Below are 17,277 nucleotides of genomic sequence, written 5' to 3'. Positions count from 1 at the left end.
GGACACGGTACTGGTCAAGTTTCAGGAGACCCAGCGACTGCAGGAGGAACACTACTTGGGGATCAGGGAGGACTTGAAGTCCATCAACACCACCCTGGTCACCATTGCAGGGGTGCTGGCAGACCTTGTCAACACTAGGAGGGACATAGTGGCACACCAACGGGCCCCTGACACTAGCTTGGACGATGAACAGCCCTCCACCTCTGCCAGCGCTAGTGGACAGGATGCACCGCCACAGGAACAACAGGCCACCAGCACCCCACCCCCTGCAGAAGGAGAACCACCCCGTAAACGGTCCCTGAGATCCAGAAACAAGACAGAGAACATTGCGAAGACCCCCGCTAGGAAATAAGACCCCCCTGAATGTCACCCTTCTGTCCCAATTTGTCACCCTGTCCACCTTAAACTGCCATTGCTCCACTTCCTATGCCCCATTGGACAATGCACCTGTGAACCAAATAGACTGGACTCTGTCATGGACATTCCTCCACCATCACCCCAGCCCATTTTACCCCCCCTCCACTTATTTTCACAGAAATAAACACACTTGAATCACAAAACAATCTGGAGTCAGTCTGTGCTTTCGCTAATGTGTAATTGCAAAACCTCTGGAATATAGCAATGTCAATGTACTTGTTCACATACCAATGTAACACAGCTGTAGACCAGCAGTAAACATAGCAAAGGGCTCAAAGTGGGACTCAGACCTGTGAAATGGAAAGGCAAAGTAACAAGTCAGGGTCCATACACTGAGTGAAAATGACAGACTTATGCTAGCTCTAACAATAGTATGAGATTTGGGAAGCAGTTACATCTTCTTACCTGTGTCTCACTGGAAGTATTGCATGATGATGTTGTTTCGCTTGTCGATATCTTCTTCTTCTGCCTCCTCTTCTTCACTGTCCACAGGCTCCACAGCTGCCACAAGACCACCATCTAGCCAATCCTCCTGTAGAAAATGCACCTGGCATAGCAAAGCCAGGTTGTGCAGCATAAAGCAGGCCACGATTATCTGGCACACCTTCTTCGGTGAGTAGTATAGGGAGCCACCTGGAAGATGGAGGCACTGGAATCTGGCCTTCAGGAGGCCAAAGGTGCGTTCTATAATCCTCTTAGGTTGCCCATGTGCCTCATTGTAGCGTTCCTCTGCACTTGTCCTGGGATTCCTTAATGGGGTCAGTAGCCATAACAGGTTGGGGTAACCAGAGTAACCTGCAAATGTCGAGGGACAAGTGTTAGACAGACACTAACCCTTAGGGACAACCCCATACCCAGACACCTATGTCAACTGTGTAGGGACCTTGGCCTCACCTATTAGCCACACACGGTGCCTCAGGAGTTGCCCCATCACATAAGGGATGCTGCTATTCCTCAAAATTTAAGCTTCAATCACAGAGCCAGGATACTTGGCATTCACATGGGAGATGTACTGGTCTGCCAAACACACCATCTGCACATTCATGGAATGGTAGCTTTTCCGGTTTCTGTACACCTGTGCATTCCTGCGGGGGGGACAAATGCCACATGTGTTCCATCAATGGCACCAATGATGTTGGGGATATGTCCAAGGGCATAGAAGTCACCTTTCACTGTGGGCAAATCCTCCACCTGAGGGAAAATGATGTAGCTGCGCATGTGTTTCAGCAGGGCAGACAAAACTCTGGATAACATGTTAGAGAACATTGACTGGGACATCCCTGATGCCATGGCCACTGTTGTTTGAAAAGACCCACTGGCCAGGAAATGGAGTACAGACAGAACCTGCATTGGAGGGGGGATTCCTGTGGGATGGCAGATAGCTGAAATCAGGTCTGGCTCCAACTGGGCACACATTTCCAGGATTGTTGCACAATCAAGTCTGTATGTGATAATGATGTGTCTCTCCATTGTCAACAGATCTACCAGGGGTCTGTACACCGGAGGATGCCACCATCTCATCACCTGCCCCAGCAGACGTGCCCTATGGAGGAGAACAGTGAGCAGAGGGTCATCCAACACTTAGGTATCACAATATGTTATTTGCTAAAACATAGGAAAATTGCTATGTGCCGGTATCTGTCTGTATTCCAGGCCTAGATAGGTGTGACGCAGTTTTTTTCCATCCCTTGTGGCCCCCTGAAATGGCGGCTGCCTGACCTGTAAGGTGGGACAAGGGGAAATGAGGTAACTGCGCTGGCGGTGTACACAGTCGCGGTGGGCGGTCGAAGACCGCTGCGCATTTCAGCATTGGTTAACATTGGGCCCTATGGGTCCCAGGAGCCAATAACGATGTATGCCGGCGGTGACGGTACACACCGCCGCGGACATGGCCACCATTTCCTTACTGTTCCCTCTCTTGATACCTGACCTTCAACAGGAGAGGACCTATACTGCAAGTGCTGCTGTGACCTATGTCTGGAAGCGACGATGGCTACAGTGTCTGGGGAAAGGGCCCCTGCCTTCACTTCAGAGGAGTTGGAGAAACTGGTGGATGGGGTCCTCCCCAGTACACGCAACTGTATGGTCCTCCAGACAAACAGGTGAGTACACTGTGAGCATGGTGGATGGCACCTGAGTGTATAGAGTGTCGTGGATGGAAGAGGGTAGGGAGGGGGACAGGCCAGCATGTCAGGATTGTGTGTGTATGTATGTCTGGGCCAGGGTGGGAGGTGTTTGGCAATGTGTGAGATGAAATGTGCGGGCTAGAAACATTCATTTATACTTCACTTTTCCTCTAGGTCAGCGCCCACCAGAAGAAGGGTATTTGGCGTGCCATCGCCAAGGATGTCTGGACCCTGGGAGTCTACCATAGATGGAGCACCCACCGCCGTAAAAGATGGGAGGACCTGTGCCGCTGGAGCAAGAAGATGGCAGAGGCCCAGCTAGGGATGTCCTCCCAACGTGGAAGGGGTGCCCGTCGCACCATGACCCCCCTGATGTACCGGATCCTGGCGGTGGCCTATCCGGAGTTGGATGGGCGCTTGAGGGCATCACAGCAGCCACAAGAGGGTGAGTACACTCTCATTCAGCTGACTCTGCGTGCTTTACAAGGTGTCTGGGTGGTCGAAGTGGGCTGTGCGTTTCCCTAGGCCAGGGCGCACTTGGTAGGCTAGGTCCCTTGTTAGTCAGGCTCTGTGGCACCCCAACCCCACCACTGGTAATAGCCATCTACACCTAGTCAGGCTCCTGTGACTTCCAGGTGTGCAGCAATTGGGCTTAGGCCTCGTCCCCCATGGGCATGTGAATTTGCTAGGAACTGTTAGTGCATGGCTTAGTGCATAGGGCTGCTCCCTGTGTGTTGTGTCCGCCAACGGTAGTGGTGTTGCATGCACTGAACATGTGTTTCTTCTGTCTTCCCCCCCCTTTTTGTTTTTTCTCCCTGTTCTTTCGTGCTATAGCATCATCTGACAGAGAAGCAGTGGCACAGGAGCAGGAGGGAGCTGCAACACACTTGGCCCTGGAGGGTGAAGCAACGGAGTCTGAAGCCACCAGTGGGACGGAGGGCGAGGGGAGCTCCACAACAGGGACAGGAGCATACACCAGCAGCAGCAACTCCTCCTCTGATGGGAGCTCCCTTGCGGTGGCGGGCACCTCTGTGCCCACTGCATCAACAGGTACAGCCACCACTCCCACTACCAGCACCGCCCTCCCAGCAGCCCCTCAGCATGTGTCCCGTGACCGCTCACCCAGGAGTGTGGGCATCTCCTTCGCCCCAGGCACCTCAGCCCCTGCCCCAGTCAGCCCTGCTGCCCTCAGTGAGGAGGCTATTGACATGAGATCCCTCACTGTTGGGCAATCTACCATTTTGAATGCAATCCAGGGTGTTGAGAGGCATTTGCAGCATACCTGGAGGGCATTCATCTGGGCAGACGGCCCAACAGAGAGCATTTCAGGCTCTGGCCTCAGCACTGATGGCAGCCATTGTCCCTGCGTCAAGCCTCCCCCCTCCAACTTCCTCCACCCAGACCCAATCCCCTGTACCTCAGCCTATCCCAAGCACACCATCAGACCAGCATGCACACTCAGCAACACACGAGTGGACATGGCAAACATAAGCACCACACATCCCACAAGCACTCACATAAGCACCATACCCATGCAGACACAGCAACATCCACTGCCTCCACTGTGTCCCCCTCCTCCACGTCCTCCTCCTCCCTCCCTGTCTCATCTCCACTCACACCTGCATGCACTACATCCTCAGCCACTACCTCCATCACCAGCACGCCCATCACCACACACCGCTCACGTGCAGTCACCACCCCCACTATCATGCACACATCCCCTGTGTCCTTTCCCAGTGTGTCTGTGAGCCCTCCTCCCAAAGTACACAAACACAGGCACACACCCACCCAACAGCCATCCACCTCACAACAGCCTCCGGCCCATGAACCTTCACCCAAATTCAGCAAACGTACACCTCCTACAACCACTGCCTCTTCCTCCACTCCCAAACCCCCTCCATCTTCCCGTCCCAGTGTGTCTAAGAAGCTTTTCCTGGCTAACTTTGACCTCTTCCCTTCACAACCCCCGTCCTTCCCCTAGGGCCAGGCTTTCCAGGTCTCAGCCCAGCACCTCAGCCACCAAATCCCCAGGCACAGTGGTGCTACCAACTGCGGGGTTATCGAGTGCGCCACCCATCAGGGCTGCCAGTGTGCCACCTTGCGAGGCCAAGGACATTCCGCCACCTGCCAAGGTGAAGAAGGTGCCCACATCCCAGAGGAAGAAGCCGCACCTACCAGCCACCAAGGGCTCCCCCAAAACAAAAGGGGACAGTGGCAAGACACCTGCGGCATCATCAAAGGTGGGGAAGGGGCAAAAGCAGAAGAGCAGGTCAGGACAGGGCACGGTGGCACCGACTAAGTGACTAGTGTCAACCCTTCTGTCAACGACTACACCAACCTGTACGGCGGTGAACACTGCAACCTGCCCCGCTACCAGCACTGCTACCTGCCCTGCCACCAGCTCCGCCACCTGCACCGCCACCAGCACCGCCACCTGCACAGCCACCTGCACCGCCACCTGCACCGCCACCTGCATGTCTGCAGCCTCAGCAACAGTCCCCAGCATCTTCCCCAGTGGGCAGCCGTCCAAGGCTGCAGGAGACATCCTGCTGTGTCCCTCAACCGGTGCTGACACATGCACCACTGCCAGCACCGCCGCCACAGACACCGCCGCAAACATCGCCACCAGCCCTGCGACGTGCTCGGTCAGTGGCACCACAGGTGACATGGCTACCATCACTAGTGGGCAGCCGTCCGAGGCTGGAGGAGACTTCCTGGACCCTGCCCAGCTTCCATGAGGCATGACATTCATAACTGTTTGCACCTGCAGGTGGCAGGCAAAGCCGCAGCAGGGTGGGGTATGTCTCTGCCTCCATGGCGTATCATGCTACCTGTTCCTAGGCAATCTCGTGGCACACACAACCAGGTGAGGGAATGGGACCGACCACACTGCATGTGGAGCACTCTGGGCACCAAGCCCCCTCCAGAACCAGTGGAGAATCACATCCACTACCTCAGTCCTTGGCAGGATGAAGCACTCTAGGCACAAGGCCCCCTCCAGAATCAGTGAAGAATCACATCCACTACCTCAGTCCTTGGCAGGATGAAGCACTCTGCGCACAAGACCCCCTCCAGAACCAGTGGAGAATCACATCCACTACCTCAGTCCTTGGCAGGATGAAGCACTCTGGGCACCAAGCCCCCTCCAGAACCAGTGGAGAATCACATCCACTGCCCCAATCCTTGGCAGGATGAAGCACTCTGGGCACAAGGCCCCCTCCAGAACCAGTGGAGAATCACATCCAGTACCTCAGTCCTTGGCAGGATGAAGTACTCTGGGCACAAGGCCCCCTCCAGAACCAGTGGAGAATCACATCCACCACCTCAGTCCTTGGCAGGATGAAGCACTCTGGGCACAAGGCCCCCTCCAGAACCAGTGGAGAATCACATCCTCTACCTCAGTCTTTGGCAGGATGAAGCACTCTAGGCACCAAGCCCCCTCCAGACCCAGTGGAGACTGTTATCCACTTGAGAGACTGTGGCTTTGCACTCCCCAGGATAAAGCAGTGGGCAAACCACCCACTGGAAAGACTTGAGAGACTGTGGCTTTGCACTCCCCAGGATACAGCAATGGCCATGGAGCCCCCTCGAGGAGCAGTGGCATCGTGCGTTCATCCGGCTGAGGTGCCCCCTCTCCCTTTCCCCCTGAGGTGCCTGTTTATTTTCGATCTGATGCCCCTGCAGTGTTCTCTCTCTGTTTCAAGTCAGATATCTTGTGTGGGCTTTGCCCATGCATTTTGGGGCCACTGGTCCACGGACAATGATTGGAACACTATCCGGACTTGTGTAGTTGGTGTACATATTTGTATATACTGATTTTTTAACTATAACTATCTGATTATTCATGATTACAATTGTTACAATCATTTAATGTTGTCCTTGCGTTCTTCCGGGGGTGGGGGGTGTATATGTAATGTTGCTGCATGTATTTGTGTGTATGGTGTTGTGGGTGAGGATGGGGGTGGGGTTATTGTGTGTTGTGTGTGTGTGTCACTCTCTTTTCCCTCCCCCCCCTCCCCTGTGTTGTAGGTGCAGTACTCACGTGGTCCTCGACGGCATCTGTCCTGCTCCTGATAGAGCAGGAGGAAGACCAGCATGGGCAGTACGTGTAGTTCAGGCTCCATGGCATCCTGGTTCCTCGTTGGGTGTCGAGAGGTAAGTGGTTTCCCTTTCAAGTACTGTTTCCGCCGTGCTTTTGATAGCTTTGGTTCCGCCCCGGAAAAGGTGGCAGATAGGCCTCTTGTAATACAGTGGGCGGAACCTTGTGTTCCGCCTGTTTGTTGGCGGTTACCGCCATAGTGTTTGTTTCTACCGCCGTGGCGGTCGGAGTGGTAAAGTGGCTGTCTATGTTGGCAGTTTCCGCCATGGTCGTGATTCATTTTTTTTGCCGCCGGCCTGTTGGCGGTATTACTGCAGCTTTACCACCGTCCGCCAGGGTTGTAATGAGGGCCTTTATTTGCAGATTTCCCTTATTTGACAGGTACACATGCCATCCGATGTACTCGCCTGACATTTGGGTAACATACCAATTCCATTTCAGTCAATTAGCTTCAGAATGTTAGTTTATTAGCACTTTTAATGGTGGTCATAGACTCATTTATTGCCAGCAGTGCAGGCTAAACAGTGGCTGGGCAGGATATGCTATAGGTCATTATAAGACCTAGTTGACTGTTATGCAGGCAGACCCAGAACCTTGTTGTATATGTGGTAGTTAATCCCATTCATATGATGCATCTTGGGCCCTTTGATCTGTCTCAAAATGTTTTGGCACAAACTCTGAGTTGTCCTTCCTGTCCACAATATTTTCATCTTGGCATAGCTGCTCAAGATGGATCTAGGTGTGTAGCCATATCACAGAGTGCACCCTGATCTGTATCTTGGTCCCTCCCAGGTCGGTAAACTTCATTTGTGAATTCACAGACAGATGCACAATGTCATATGGACACTGACCTGTCAGGGACTATCCCTCCTGGGATCTACTGTCATGTTACTCCAAGTATTAGAAACAGTAGACAGATATCATCCTCCCAGGTGAGTACAATTCAATGGCTGAGTAGAAGGAGAAGGGCCATTGAAGCAGAGGACACTGTGTTGGCTAAGTAGAGTGAGAACAGCAGTGCCTCCTGTCCTTAGCATTCCTGACAGTGTCTGTCCTACCCACACAGTATACAGATGTCATCTTCTCAGGTGAGTACAGTTCAAAGGCTGAGTCAAGGGAGAAGGGTAATCGGAGCAGAGGATACTGTGGTGGCTGTGTGGAGTGAGAATAGCAGTACCTCCTGGCCTTAATGTTCCAGTCAGTGCCTGTCCTACCCAAACAGCATACAGATGGCATCCTCTCAGGTGTGTAATTTCCAATGTGGAGGTGACAATCAATGTAATTTCAGTAATAAACACTGTTGAGGTTTTTTGTAATGGTGAAACAGTGCCTGCTGGGAGTTGTAGTGCTATCAGTCCTTGTATTACCCATACTATACAGAGTTGGTGTTGCCCCAGGTGAGTCTAATTCACATGGTGGAGGCCAGAGAGGGGTCTATGGACAGGTGGACACTGGGATGTTGAGTAGTTTGACAGTGAAGTTGACAAGAGGCTGATTAATGGACATGCATGACAATAGAATTTGCTGATATTTTATGTTGTGATTTACCCAATTCCACTCCCCCAGGTATTCCTGGAAAGCCTTCAAGATGCAGGGTGGCCAAGACCTTCTCCTCCCAGGATGTGAGTTGTAAGGGAGGAGGTGGGGGCCCAATGCAGGCCTTCTGGACATGCAGCTGGTGCCTGAATGCCATGGTATGGACCTTCCCCCTGAGGTTGTTCCACCTCTTCCTGATGTCACCCCTTGTGCGTGGGGTGAGGCCTACAACATTCACTCTGTCGACTATCCTTTGCCACATTTCCATTTTCCTGGTGATAATAGTGTGCTAGACCTGGGCTCCAAATAGATGTGGCTCTACTCTAACGATTTTATCCACCATGACTTTTAACTCACCTTCAGTGAAACAGGGATTTTTCTGGGGTGACATGGTGGTGATAGTAAAAATGTGTTTGGTGGTGGGAATTAAACAGGTGACGGGGAGTAAATGGAGTAGTGTGGTGTAAATGGATTTGATAGTGGTATGTTAAGGGTGTGGTATATCTGCTTAGTGTAAGTTTGTGGGGTGCCCATTCTATGGTTTATCTTTTTTGATCTGGCGCTCTGGCTACAATGTTTGGTGTTGTGGATGCAAAGGATTGTGGTGTGTAGAGGGGTGTGTGTTTTATAGTGTGCTTTGCAAGTGTGTGGGGTGTGGCAAATGTGTGTCAGAGGTGTTGTTTTCAAATCCATCCAATATGGTGTTGTGTATTACTTTGTTGACCGTAAACCGCCGTGGTTCTGACTGCCATTGCTGGACCACCGTGGCTGACTGCCATTGTGACTTTGTATTTGTAATAGGTTCGATAGTTGGTTGATGGGCTGTCGGTGCTTGTGGTCAGACCACCTATTTCCTGTCCTCCAAAGTACTGGTGGTGTTGAATTTTTGGCTGATCTTTGTCGGCCCTGCCTGTGTCACTTGCAAAACAGCAGTCTGTATGACCGCCAACATGGCAGCTGCCACTATGATGGTCAGGCGGTCCAACCCACCAAACTCGTAATGAGGCGCAAAGTATTAAATGTCTGATTTCAGGTATAAAATAGGTTCTCGTGCATTCCATAACAACTAAAAATACACAAAAGCTGATAAAAAATCATGAGAATTAAATGTTACTGTGGGTAGAACCAAAATGTGTTTAGCAGTGTCTCGAGCCCATTGTAGAAGAAGGCATGAAGGGCAGCAAAAACAATGGCTGGGTCCCAACTGAGGTGGAATGGTGTGTAAAATAATGATGGACTGGAATGCTGCATGAAATTAATTCATGCTTTCAATTCATCACTTTTATATATACTTTCTATAGTGAGATATCTGGTGACAAGCAGTTCTGCTGAAGTGGGTAACAGACAAGAGGTGGAGAGATTGGTAAGTGAGTGCAGGGTCATGTGTTATATCCCCTTAATCATCAGGTGCTGCTTCTGGATCATCCAGTGGGCAGGGAAAGCACTGCAACGCATGGCCCTTCAGCAACAACCTAGAAAATGTGGTCAGCCGTGGAGCAATGTCGACCCTTATGATGGTTCCTAGAAAGCAGGTCATAATGGTTGGGAGGATGCAGCTGGCCAGAGTCGGACTGGGAACCCAAAGCAGCCCTAGCAATTTTGTCAGGCTAGCCCCCAGGAGCAGGTAGGGAGTATTGCAAGTGTGAAGCCCTGCTGCTTTTGTTACTGGAGGCTGATATTGCAGCACCTGCAAAACCAGCCCCCAGTATTCCAGCCTCCCAATGCCCGCTACGGCTAGTCCAACCTTGCAGCTGGCACAACCTATCATCTGACTCTGCTTAAAATAGGACAGACAAATTATGTTGTTACAGTTATAGTTAATCAGTTGTAGTTTGATCTCTTTCCGTGTTCTGCCTTGTTCCGCAGGTTGGGGCACTGCTCCCTCACTGGTTCCTGCTGTGCAGGTCTTTCCTCTGTCCTCCAAAGCACTGTGTCCCTCACAGACCTTGAATTGGACCATAACCTGCTGAAAGACTCTGGGATCAGAGAGCTGTGTGTAGGACTGCAGCACTCAGGCTGCAGGATAAGGACACTGGTGTAAGTATCCGTTGCTTCATGTGTTATTAGATTGCTGTTCAGAATACAGGTGAGTCTGCACACTACAATAATATCTCATGAGTGCCAGAACTGCAGTAAATAGTGAGCCAAATAAAGGAAATAAGAGATTAAGAAATGTTAATTGGCACTTACAGACAAGAAGGCTAATCACCTGAGTTTGATAATTAGTCAATCAGGTAAATCCTTAGTAATAGACTCTTCAAAACAGGGTGTTGGCAATGCATTTGTTAGGCTAGTTATTAAAAGAAATGCAAATGTAAAAGCAATAAAAGTAGACCATGACCTCTGGCCTAGAAAGTATGAAACCCACAACTATGTGGTTACTAGCTCTGAATGGTAAATGTGGACAAAGCATGTTCACCATGTCATAAACTGATGTTTTCATTGTATAGAAGAGACAACACCAAAGTAGTGCATCTGGTTTTAGTATTATGCTTATGATAATCAGAGATAAGCAGAGATCTTTACTGCCCTTGATGGTGTTCGGGCAAAATATCATTTTAAAAATATGGAGTTGCAGAAATAGTGAATTTTAACCCCATGACACACTCACACGCTCCCAGGTGCGGACCCAAACCAGTGGCTGACGCCAAAGAGGGATTTTAAAAAATCCTCTGCTGCTCGCACCAAAGTATTTTTTTGTTAATTTAATACCTATCAGGAGACATGGAAGAGATTCCATGTCTCTCCCTTTCCCCCCACCTAGCCATCTGTGACGTCCATACCACGAGGAGCGCAACGTCACATTTTGTTTTCCCTCACCGGAGCTGGAAGTGGACATAAGGTCACTTTCTGCTCCTGTGGGGAAAACAGGCCTGAAAGGGCCTCCTCAGCCTTCATGAAGGCCTCATTTGAAAGGGGACATTCTCCCCTTTCAAACAAGGCCTTCCTGATAGTGCTTCCTGGGCATTGATCGCAGCCACGCTGCGATCCATGCCCAATAAACCCCACTAGATGCCAGGGATGTCATCTGGGGGAGTCGGCTCCCTTGAAAATGGGCCTCCCCCCAGGGGAGCATTTTCAAAAAAAATAAACGTAGTTTACCCTGGGGGTGCGATCACCCCCAATGGGTAATATATATATATATATATATATATATATATATCTATATATATGTATATATATATATAAATATATGGTTGTTTTTAAGAGAAAGGATATTGACTGGGGGTTGGCCCCTCCCCAACCTATGCCAATTTTTTTTTTTTTTAAATAAGTGTGTTTACTCCTGGGGGGGAAATCGCCCCCCCCCCCCCGGAGTTAAAAAAAAAAATTACATTTAAAAAAAATGAAATTGACAGGGGGTCACCCATGAGCAGGGCTAAACCCCTAGGGGCTTTTTTTTTTTTCTTTACTTATGTGTGGTTTCCCTGGGGGCAAATCCTCACAAGCTATACATCCCTGGACTCCCATTGATGTCTACTTTACATAAATGTCTGAGTTTGATAGGTTTCCCTAAATGATTCCCAATCCCAGGATTAATTAGTACACTCACCTTAGTTATCATTACTGCCACAATACATTTGGGGACCTTCCCCGTTGCAGGTACTTGGCCTACCCACACAAGTGAGGTAATATTTTTATTGGGGGAACCTGGGGAAATGCTGGGTGGAAGGAAGTTTGTAGCTCCCCTCAGATTCCAGAACTTTCCATCACTGAAATGTGCAGATAAAGTATTTGTAAGCCAAAGTTTGAGGTTTGCAAAGGATTCTGGGAGACAGAACTTAGTGAGTGCCCCACAAGTCACCCTATTCTGCATTCCCCCAGGTATCTCATTTAAAAAAATATATAGGTTTGGTAGGTTTCCCTATGTGCCGGCTGAGCTAGAGCCTAAAATCCACAGCTAGGCACTTTACAAAAAACACACCCATTTTCATTGGAAATATGCAATGTGTCCACGTAGTGTTTTGGGGCATTTCCTGTCATGGGCACTAGGTCTACCCACACAAGTGGGGTACCATTTTTACTGGGAGACTTGAGGGAATGCTGGGTGGAAGGTTGTTTGTGGCTCCTCTCTGATTCCAGAACTTTGCATCATTGAAATGTGAGGAAGAAGTGTTTTTTAGACATATTTTGAGGTTTGCAAAGGATTCTGGGTGACAGAACCTGGTGAGAGTCTCACAAGTCACCCCATTATGGATTCCCCTAGGTGTCTAGTTTTCACAGATGTGTGGGATTGGTATATTTCCCTAAGTGCCGGCTGAGCTAGAGGCCAAAAACCACAGCTAGACACTTTGCAAAAAACATGCTTTTTCTTTGCGAAAATGTGATGTGTCCAAGTTGTGTTTTAGGGCATTTCCTGTTGGGGGCACTAGACCTATCCACACAAGAGAGGTACCATTTTTATCGGGAGACTTGGGGAAAAGTTAGGTGGAAGGACATTTTTGGATCCCCTCAGATCCCAGAACTTTGCAGCACCGAAATGTGAGGAAAAAGTGTTTTTTTAGCCCAGTTTTGAAGTTTGCAAAGGAGTCTTGGTGACAGAACCCAGGGAGAGCCCCACATGTCACCCCATCCTGGATTCCCATAGGTGTCTACTTTCTAAAAATTTACAGGTTTGGTAGGTTTCCCTAGATGCCGGCTGAGCTAGAGTCCAAAATCCACAGGTTGGCTCTTTGCAGAAAACACGTCCGTTTTCTTTGGGAAAATGTGATGTGCGCACATTTTGTTTTGGGGCATTTCCTATCGCGGGCATTGGGTCTACCCACACAAGTAAAGGGGGGAATGCTGGGTGGAAGGAAATTTGTGGCTCCCCTCAGATTCCAGAACTTTGCACCTTATGTGGACAAAAGATTATGGGGGCCTAAGCGCGAACTACCCCAAATAGTCAAAAAAGGGTTCAGCACTGGGGGGAAAGGGCCAGCAGCAAAGGGGTTAAATATCATCACAGAAATATCATGGCCAAAAGTATCATTAACAAAAATATTGATGTTTTTAAGTAAGAAATATTGTTTTTTAGGTTTCTTTATGTGTTTAAATAATATTTTAATTGTTTATGTTTTATATTGTTTGTATAGTTGTTAATGTTTCTAAATCTAGTTTGTAATTTTTGTAGGAGGCTGACCTGGTTTGTAGTGGGTACCTACGGTACTTACACCTTATACGAGGTCCAGTTATCCCTTATTAGTGAAATGTAGGCAGTGTCTAGAAGCCAGGCCCTCTAGGGGTAGTGTGGATGAGCAGCCAAAGCCTAACTAGGAGACATGCAAAGCTCATGCAATACCACTGTAGTCACACAGAACTCACACACATAACGAAAATACTCACTGTTACAAAATTTAAAGGTACTTTATTTTGGTCACACAAATGCCAAAAATACCATAGAGATTATACTCCCTTAGGAGGTAAGTAATACACAAATTATATACACTTGCATGCAGAAATGTGCATAAAAACTGTTAGAAAACAGTGCAATTAGTGAAAATCACAATAGTTAGAAATGGGCCTGGGGGAACACAAACCATATGCTAAGAAAGTGGTTTCCCACCTAGCAAGTGTAGTGTGTAGAGGGACGCTGGGAGTATTAGAAAGCACCAAAGGTAAGTAATAGAACCCACCTCAGAGCCCAGGAAAGCAGGAGTAAAACTCAATAACTCTCCCAGAACACACAGAAACACGCAAAAGAAGATTATGAAAGAACCAGAAGAGACTGCAAGACACCAGCAGAGGATTCCTGGACCTGAAGACCTGTGGAAGGAGGGGACCAAGTCCAAGAAGCACAGAAGAGTCAACGGAGAAAAGGAGCCCCTGCTAACCCGGATGAAGGTGTGTAGGAGGCTGGCCTGGCTTATAGTGGGTACCTGATGGTACTTACACCTTGTGCCAGGTCCAGTTATCCCTTATTATTAGATTAGTAGTGTTCTAGCAGCTTAGGCTGATAGAGGTAGCTATAGCAGAGCAGCTTAGGCTGAACTAGGAGACATGCAAAGCTCCTACTTTATCACTTATATCATTTAGGTACTCTTTCATAAGAAAGACAATACTCAGAGTTACTAAAAATAAAGGTACTTTATTTTAGTGACAATGTGCCAAAAATATCTCAGAGGATATACTCCCTTAGGAGGTAAGTAAAATACACAAAATATACACACAAACCAAAATCAGGTAAGTAAAACAGTCAGAAAGTAGTGCAAACACTGTAGAATACAATAGGATGCAATAGGCCTACGGGCAACACAAACCATATACGAAGAAAGTGGAATGCGAACCACAAATGAACCCCTAGGCTAGTGTAGTGTGTAGAGGGTCGCTGGGAGTGTAAGAAAACACTAAGGGTGTCCAAGATACCCCACCCCAAGACCTTGGAAAGTAGGAGTAAAGTACTACTATTTCCCGAGCAACACACCAAACTCGTGATAGTGGATTTTGCAAAGACCACAACAGACTGCAGAGCACTGAAGACGGATTCCTGGACCTGAGGACCTGCAAAGGAAGGGACCAAGTCCAAGAGCCGTGAAAGTGTCTGGGGGGGGGCAGCCTCCGGATGGAAGAAGCTGAAGATTCTGCAACAACGAAAGGTACCAAGAAGTTCTCATTTGTGCAGAAGATGTCCCATGGAATGCTGGAGGATGCAGAGTTGTTTTTTAGCAAAAGACCGCAAACAAGCCTTGCTAGTTGCAAGAGTCATGGTTGAAGAAAAAGGGTGCTGCCCAGGCCCAGGAAGGACAAGGATGTCGCCACCGGGGAGAGGAGACAGAAGGGGCCCTAAGCAACGTAGAGAGCCCACGCACAAGAAGGTAGCATCCACAGAAGCACTTGAACATGGGTTTAAGAAGTTTGAACACGGCGTTCATCTCAACACTGCAAAAGAGGGTCCCACGAAGCCGGAGGTCAACTCAGGGAGTTGAGCAATGCAGGACAGAGTGCTGGGGACCTGGGCTTGGCTGTGAACGAAGGTTTACATGGAAATATGCTCAGAAGCCCTAGCAGCTGCAGTTCACGTGGTGCACAGGATTACTGTCTGGAGAGGGGAGTCAAGGACTTACCTCCTCCAAATTTGGACAGTTGGACCACTGGACAGTCTGGGTCACTTGGGTCCACCACATGTGTTCCAGGGGCCACGCTCGTCAGGATGAGAGGGGTCCCAGAGTACCGGTGACGCTGAAGTTTGGTGCTTGCTGGAGCATGGGGAAGATTCCATCAACCCACTGGAGATTTCTTTGTGGCTTCCAGTGCAGGGCGAAGGCAGGCAGCCCCCAAAGCATGGACCACCAGGAAACAGTTGAGAAAACCGGCAGGATTAGGCGCTACAATGTCGCTGGTAGTTTTCTTGCTAATTTGTTGCAGTTTTACAGGCGTCCTGGAGCAGTCAGTGGTCGATCCTTGGCAGAAGTCGAAGAGAGAGGTGCAGAGGACCTCTGGTGAATTCTTTCAAGTCGTTCTCTGAGGAAAAGCCCACTGGAGAGACCCTGAATAGCCCTCAGAGGGGGATTGGCCACCTAGTCAGATAAGCACCTATCAGGAGGGTTCTCTGACGTCACCTGCAGGCACTGGCCATTCAGAGGCCTCCAGGGTGCCCTCACACCTCTGGATTCAAGATGGCAGAAGTTTGTGGACACACTGGAGGAGGTCTGGTCACAACCCCTGGGGTGGTGATGGACAGGGGAGTGGTTACCTCCCTTTCCTTTGTCCAGTTTTGCGCCAGAGCAGGGACTGGGGGTTTCCTAAACCGGGCTAGACTGGCTTTTGCAAGGAGTGCACCATCTGTGCCCTTCAAAGCATTTCCAGAGGCTGGGATATGCTACCCCTCCCCAGCCTTTAACACCTATTTCCAAAGGGAGAGGGTGTAACACCCTCTCTCAGAAGAAATCCTTTGTTTTGCCTTCCTGGGACTGGGCTGCCCAGACCCCAGGAGGGCAGAACCCTGTCTATGGGGTGGTAGCAGCAATAGCTGCAGAGAAAACCCCAGAGAGCTGGTTTGGCAGTATCCGGGGTCCGTAGTGGAGCCCCGGGGATGCATGAGATTGGCACCCCAATACCAGATTTGTTATGGGGGGACAATTCCATGATCTTAGACATGTTACATGGCCATATTCAGAGTTACCATTGTGAAGCTACATATAGGTAGTGACCTATATGTAGTACACACGTGTAATGGTGTCCCCGCACTCACAAAGTCTGGGGAAATGGCCCTCAACTATGTAGGGGCACCTTTGCTAGTGCAAGGGTGCCCTCACACTTAGTAACTTTGCACCTAACGTTCAGCAAGTGAAGGCTAGACATATGGGTGGCTTATAAGTTACTTAAGTGCTGTGAAAAATGGCTGTGAAATAACATGTGCATTATTTCACTCAGGCTGCAGTGGCAGTCCTGTGTAAGATTTGTTTGAGCTCCCTATGGGTGGCAAAAGAAATGATGCATCTCATAGGGATCTCCTGGAACCCCAATACCCTGGGTACCTAGGTACCATCTACTAGGAAATTATAAGGGTGTTCCAGTGTGCCAATTAGAATTGGTAAAAATGGTCACTAGCCTAGCGTGACAATTTTAAAGGCAGAGGGAGCATAAGCACTGAGGTTCTGATTAGCAGAGCCTCAGTGACACAGTTAGTCACTACACAGGTACACACATTCAGGCCACAACTATGAGCACTGGGATCCTGGATAGCAGGATCCCAGTGAGACAGGTAAAAACAAACTTACATACATGTAAAAATGGGGGTAACATGCCAGGCAAGTTGGTACTTTCCTACAAGGTGCGAAAGAAGAACCACCGATGAAGAAGAACAGTCAGTACTGCACCCAAGAAGAAGGATTCAGTTTCCTGATTGGTGCAAGTGATGTCCCTCGTGGAATGGAGGATTGCATTTTGATTTGTGTCCCTGGAGACGGTCAACAAACCTTGGCACACGCAAAGCTTGCAGTTAGCGGAAAATGGCGCTGTCCGGAACCAGGAAGAACCAGGTGGACTTTACCCAGGAGGGGGAGCCAGAGGGGTCTCTCAGCAACTCAGAGAGCCCACAGAAGACCAGGCAGTGTGCACAGGAACCCCACAGCATGGGGACAAAGGAGGTGCAAAAGAAGGCCAATGAAGCACTATGAC

The 17,277-nt window shown here is 49.3% G+C and overlaps 1 protein-coding gene across 1 annotated transcript in view; it reads left to right on the top strand.

Annotated features, from left to right (window-relative positions):
- Positions 1-17,277, top strand: part of LOC138295319 (NACHT, LRR and PYD domains-containing protein 3-like) — a 237,530-nt gene that overhangs the window by 112,170 nt on the left and 108,083 nt on the right. The window contains exon 4 of the mRNA XM_069233540.1: positions 10,045-10,215. Within this exon, the coding sequence (XP_069089641.1) occupies positions 10,045-10,215 (171 nt within the window). The remainder of the gene's footprint in view (positions 1-10,044; positions 10,216-17,277) is intronic.

This window comes from Pleurodeles waltl, chromosome 5 (genome assembly GCF_031143425.1).
Source record: "Pleurodeles waltl isolate 20211129_DDA chromosome 5, aPleWal1.hap1.20221129, whole genome shotgun sequence".
In the NCBI taxonomy this organism is placed as follows: domain Eukaryota; kingdom Metazoa; phylum Chordata; class Amphibia; order Caudata; family Salamandridae; genus Pleurodeles; species Pleurodeles waltl.
The sequence above is the reverse complement of the archived record's forward strand: the minus strand, read 5'-3'. Positions and strand labels throughout refer to the sequence as shown.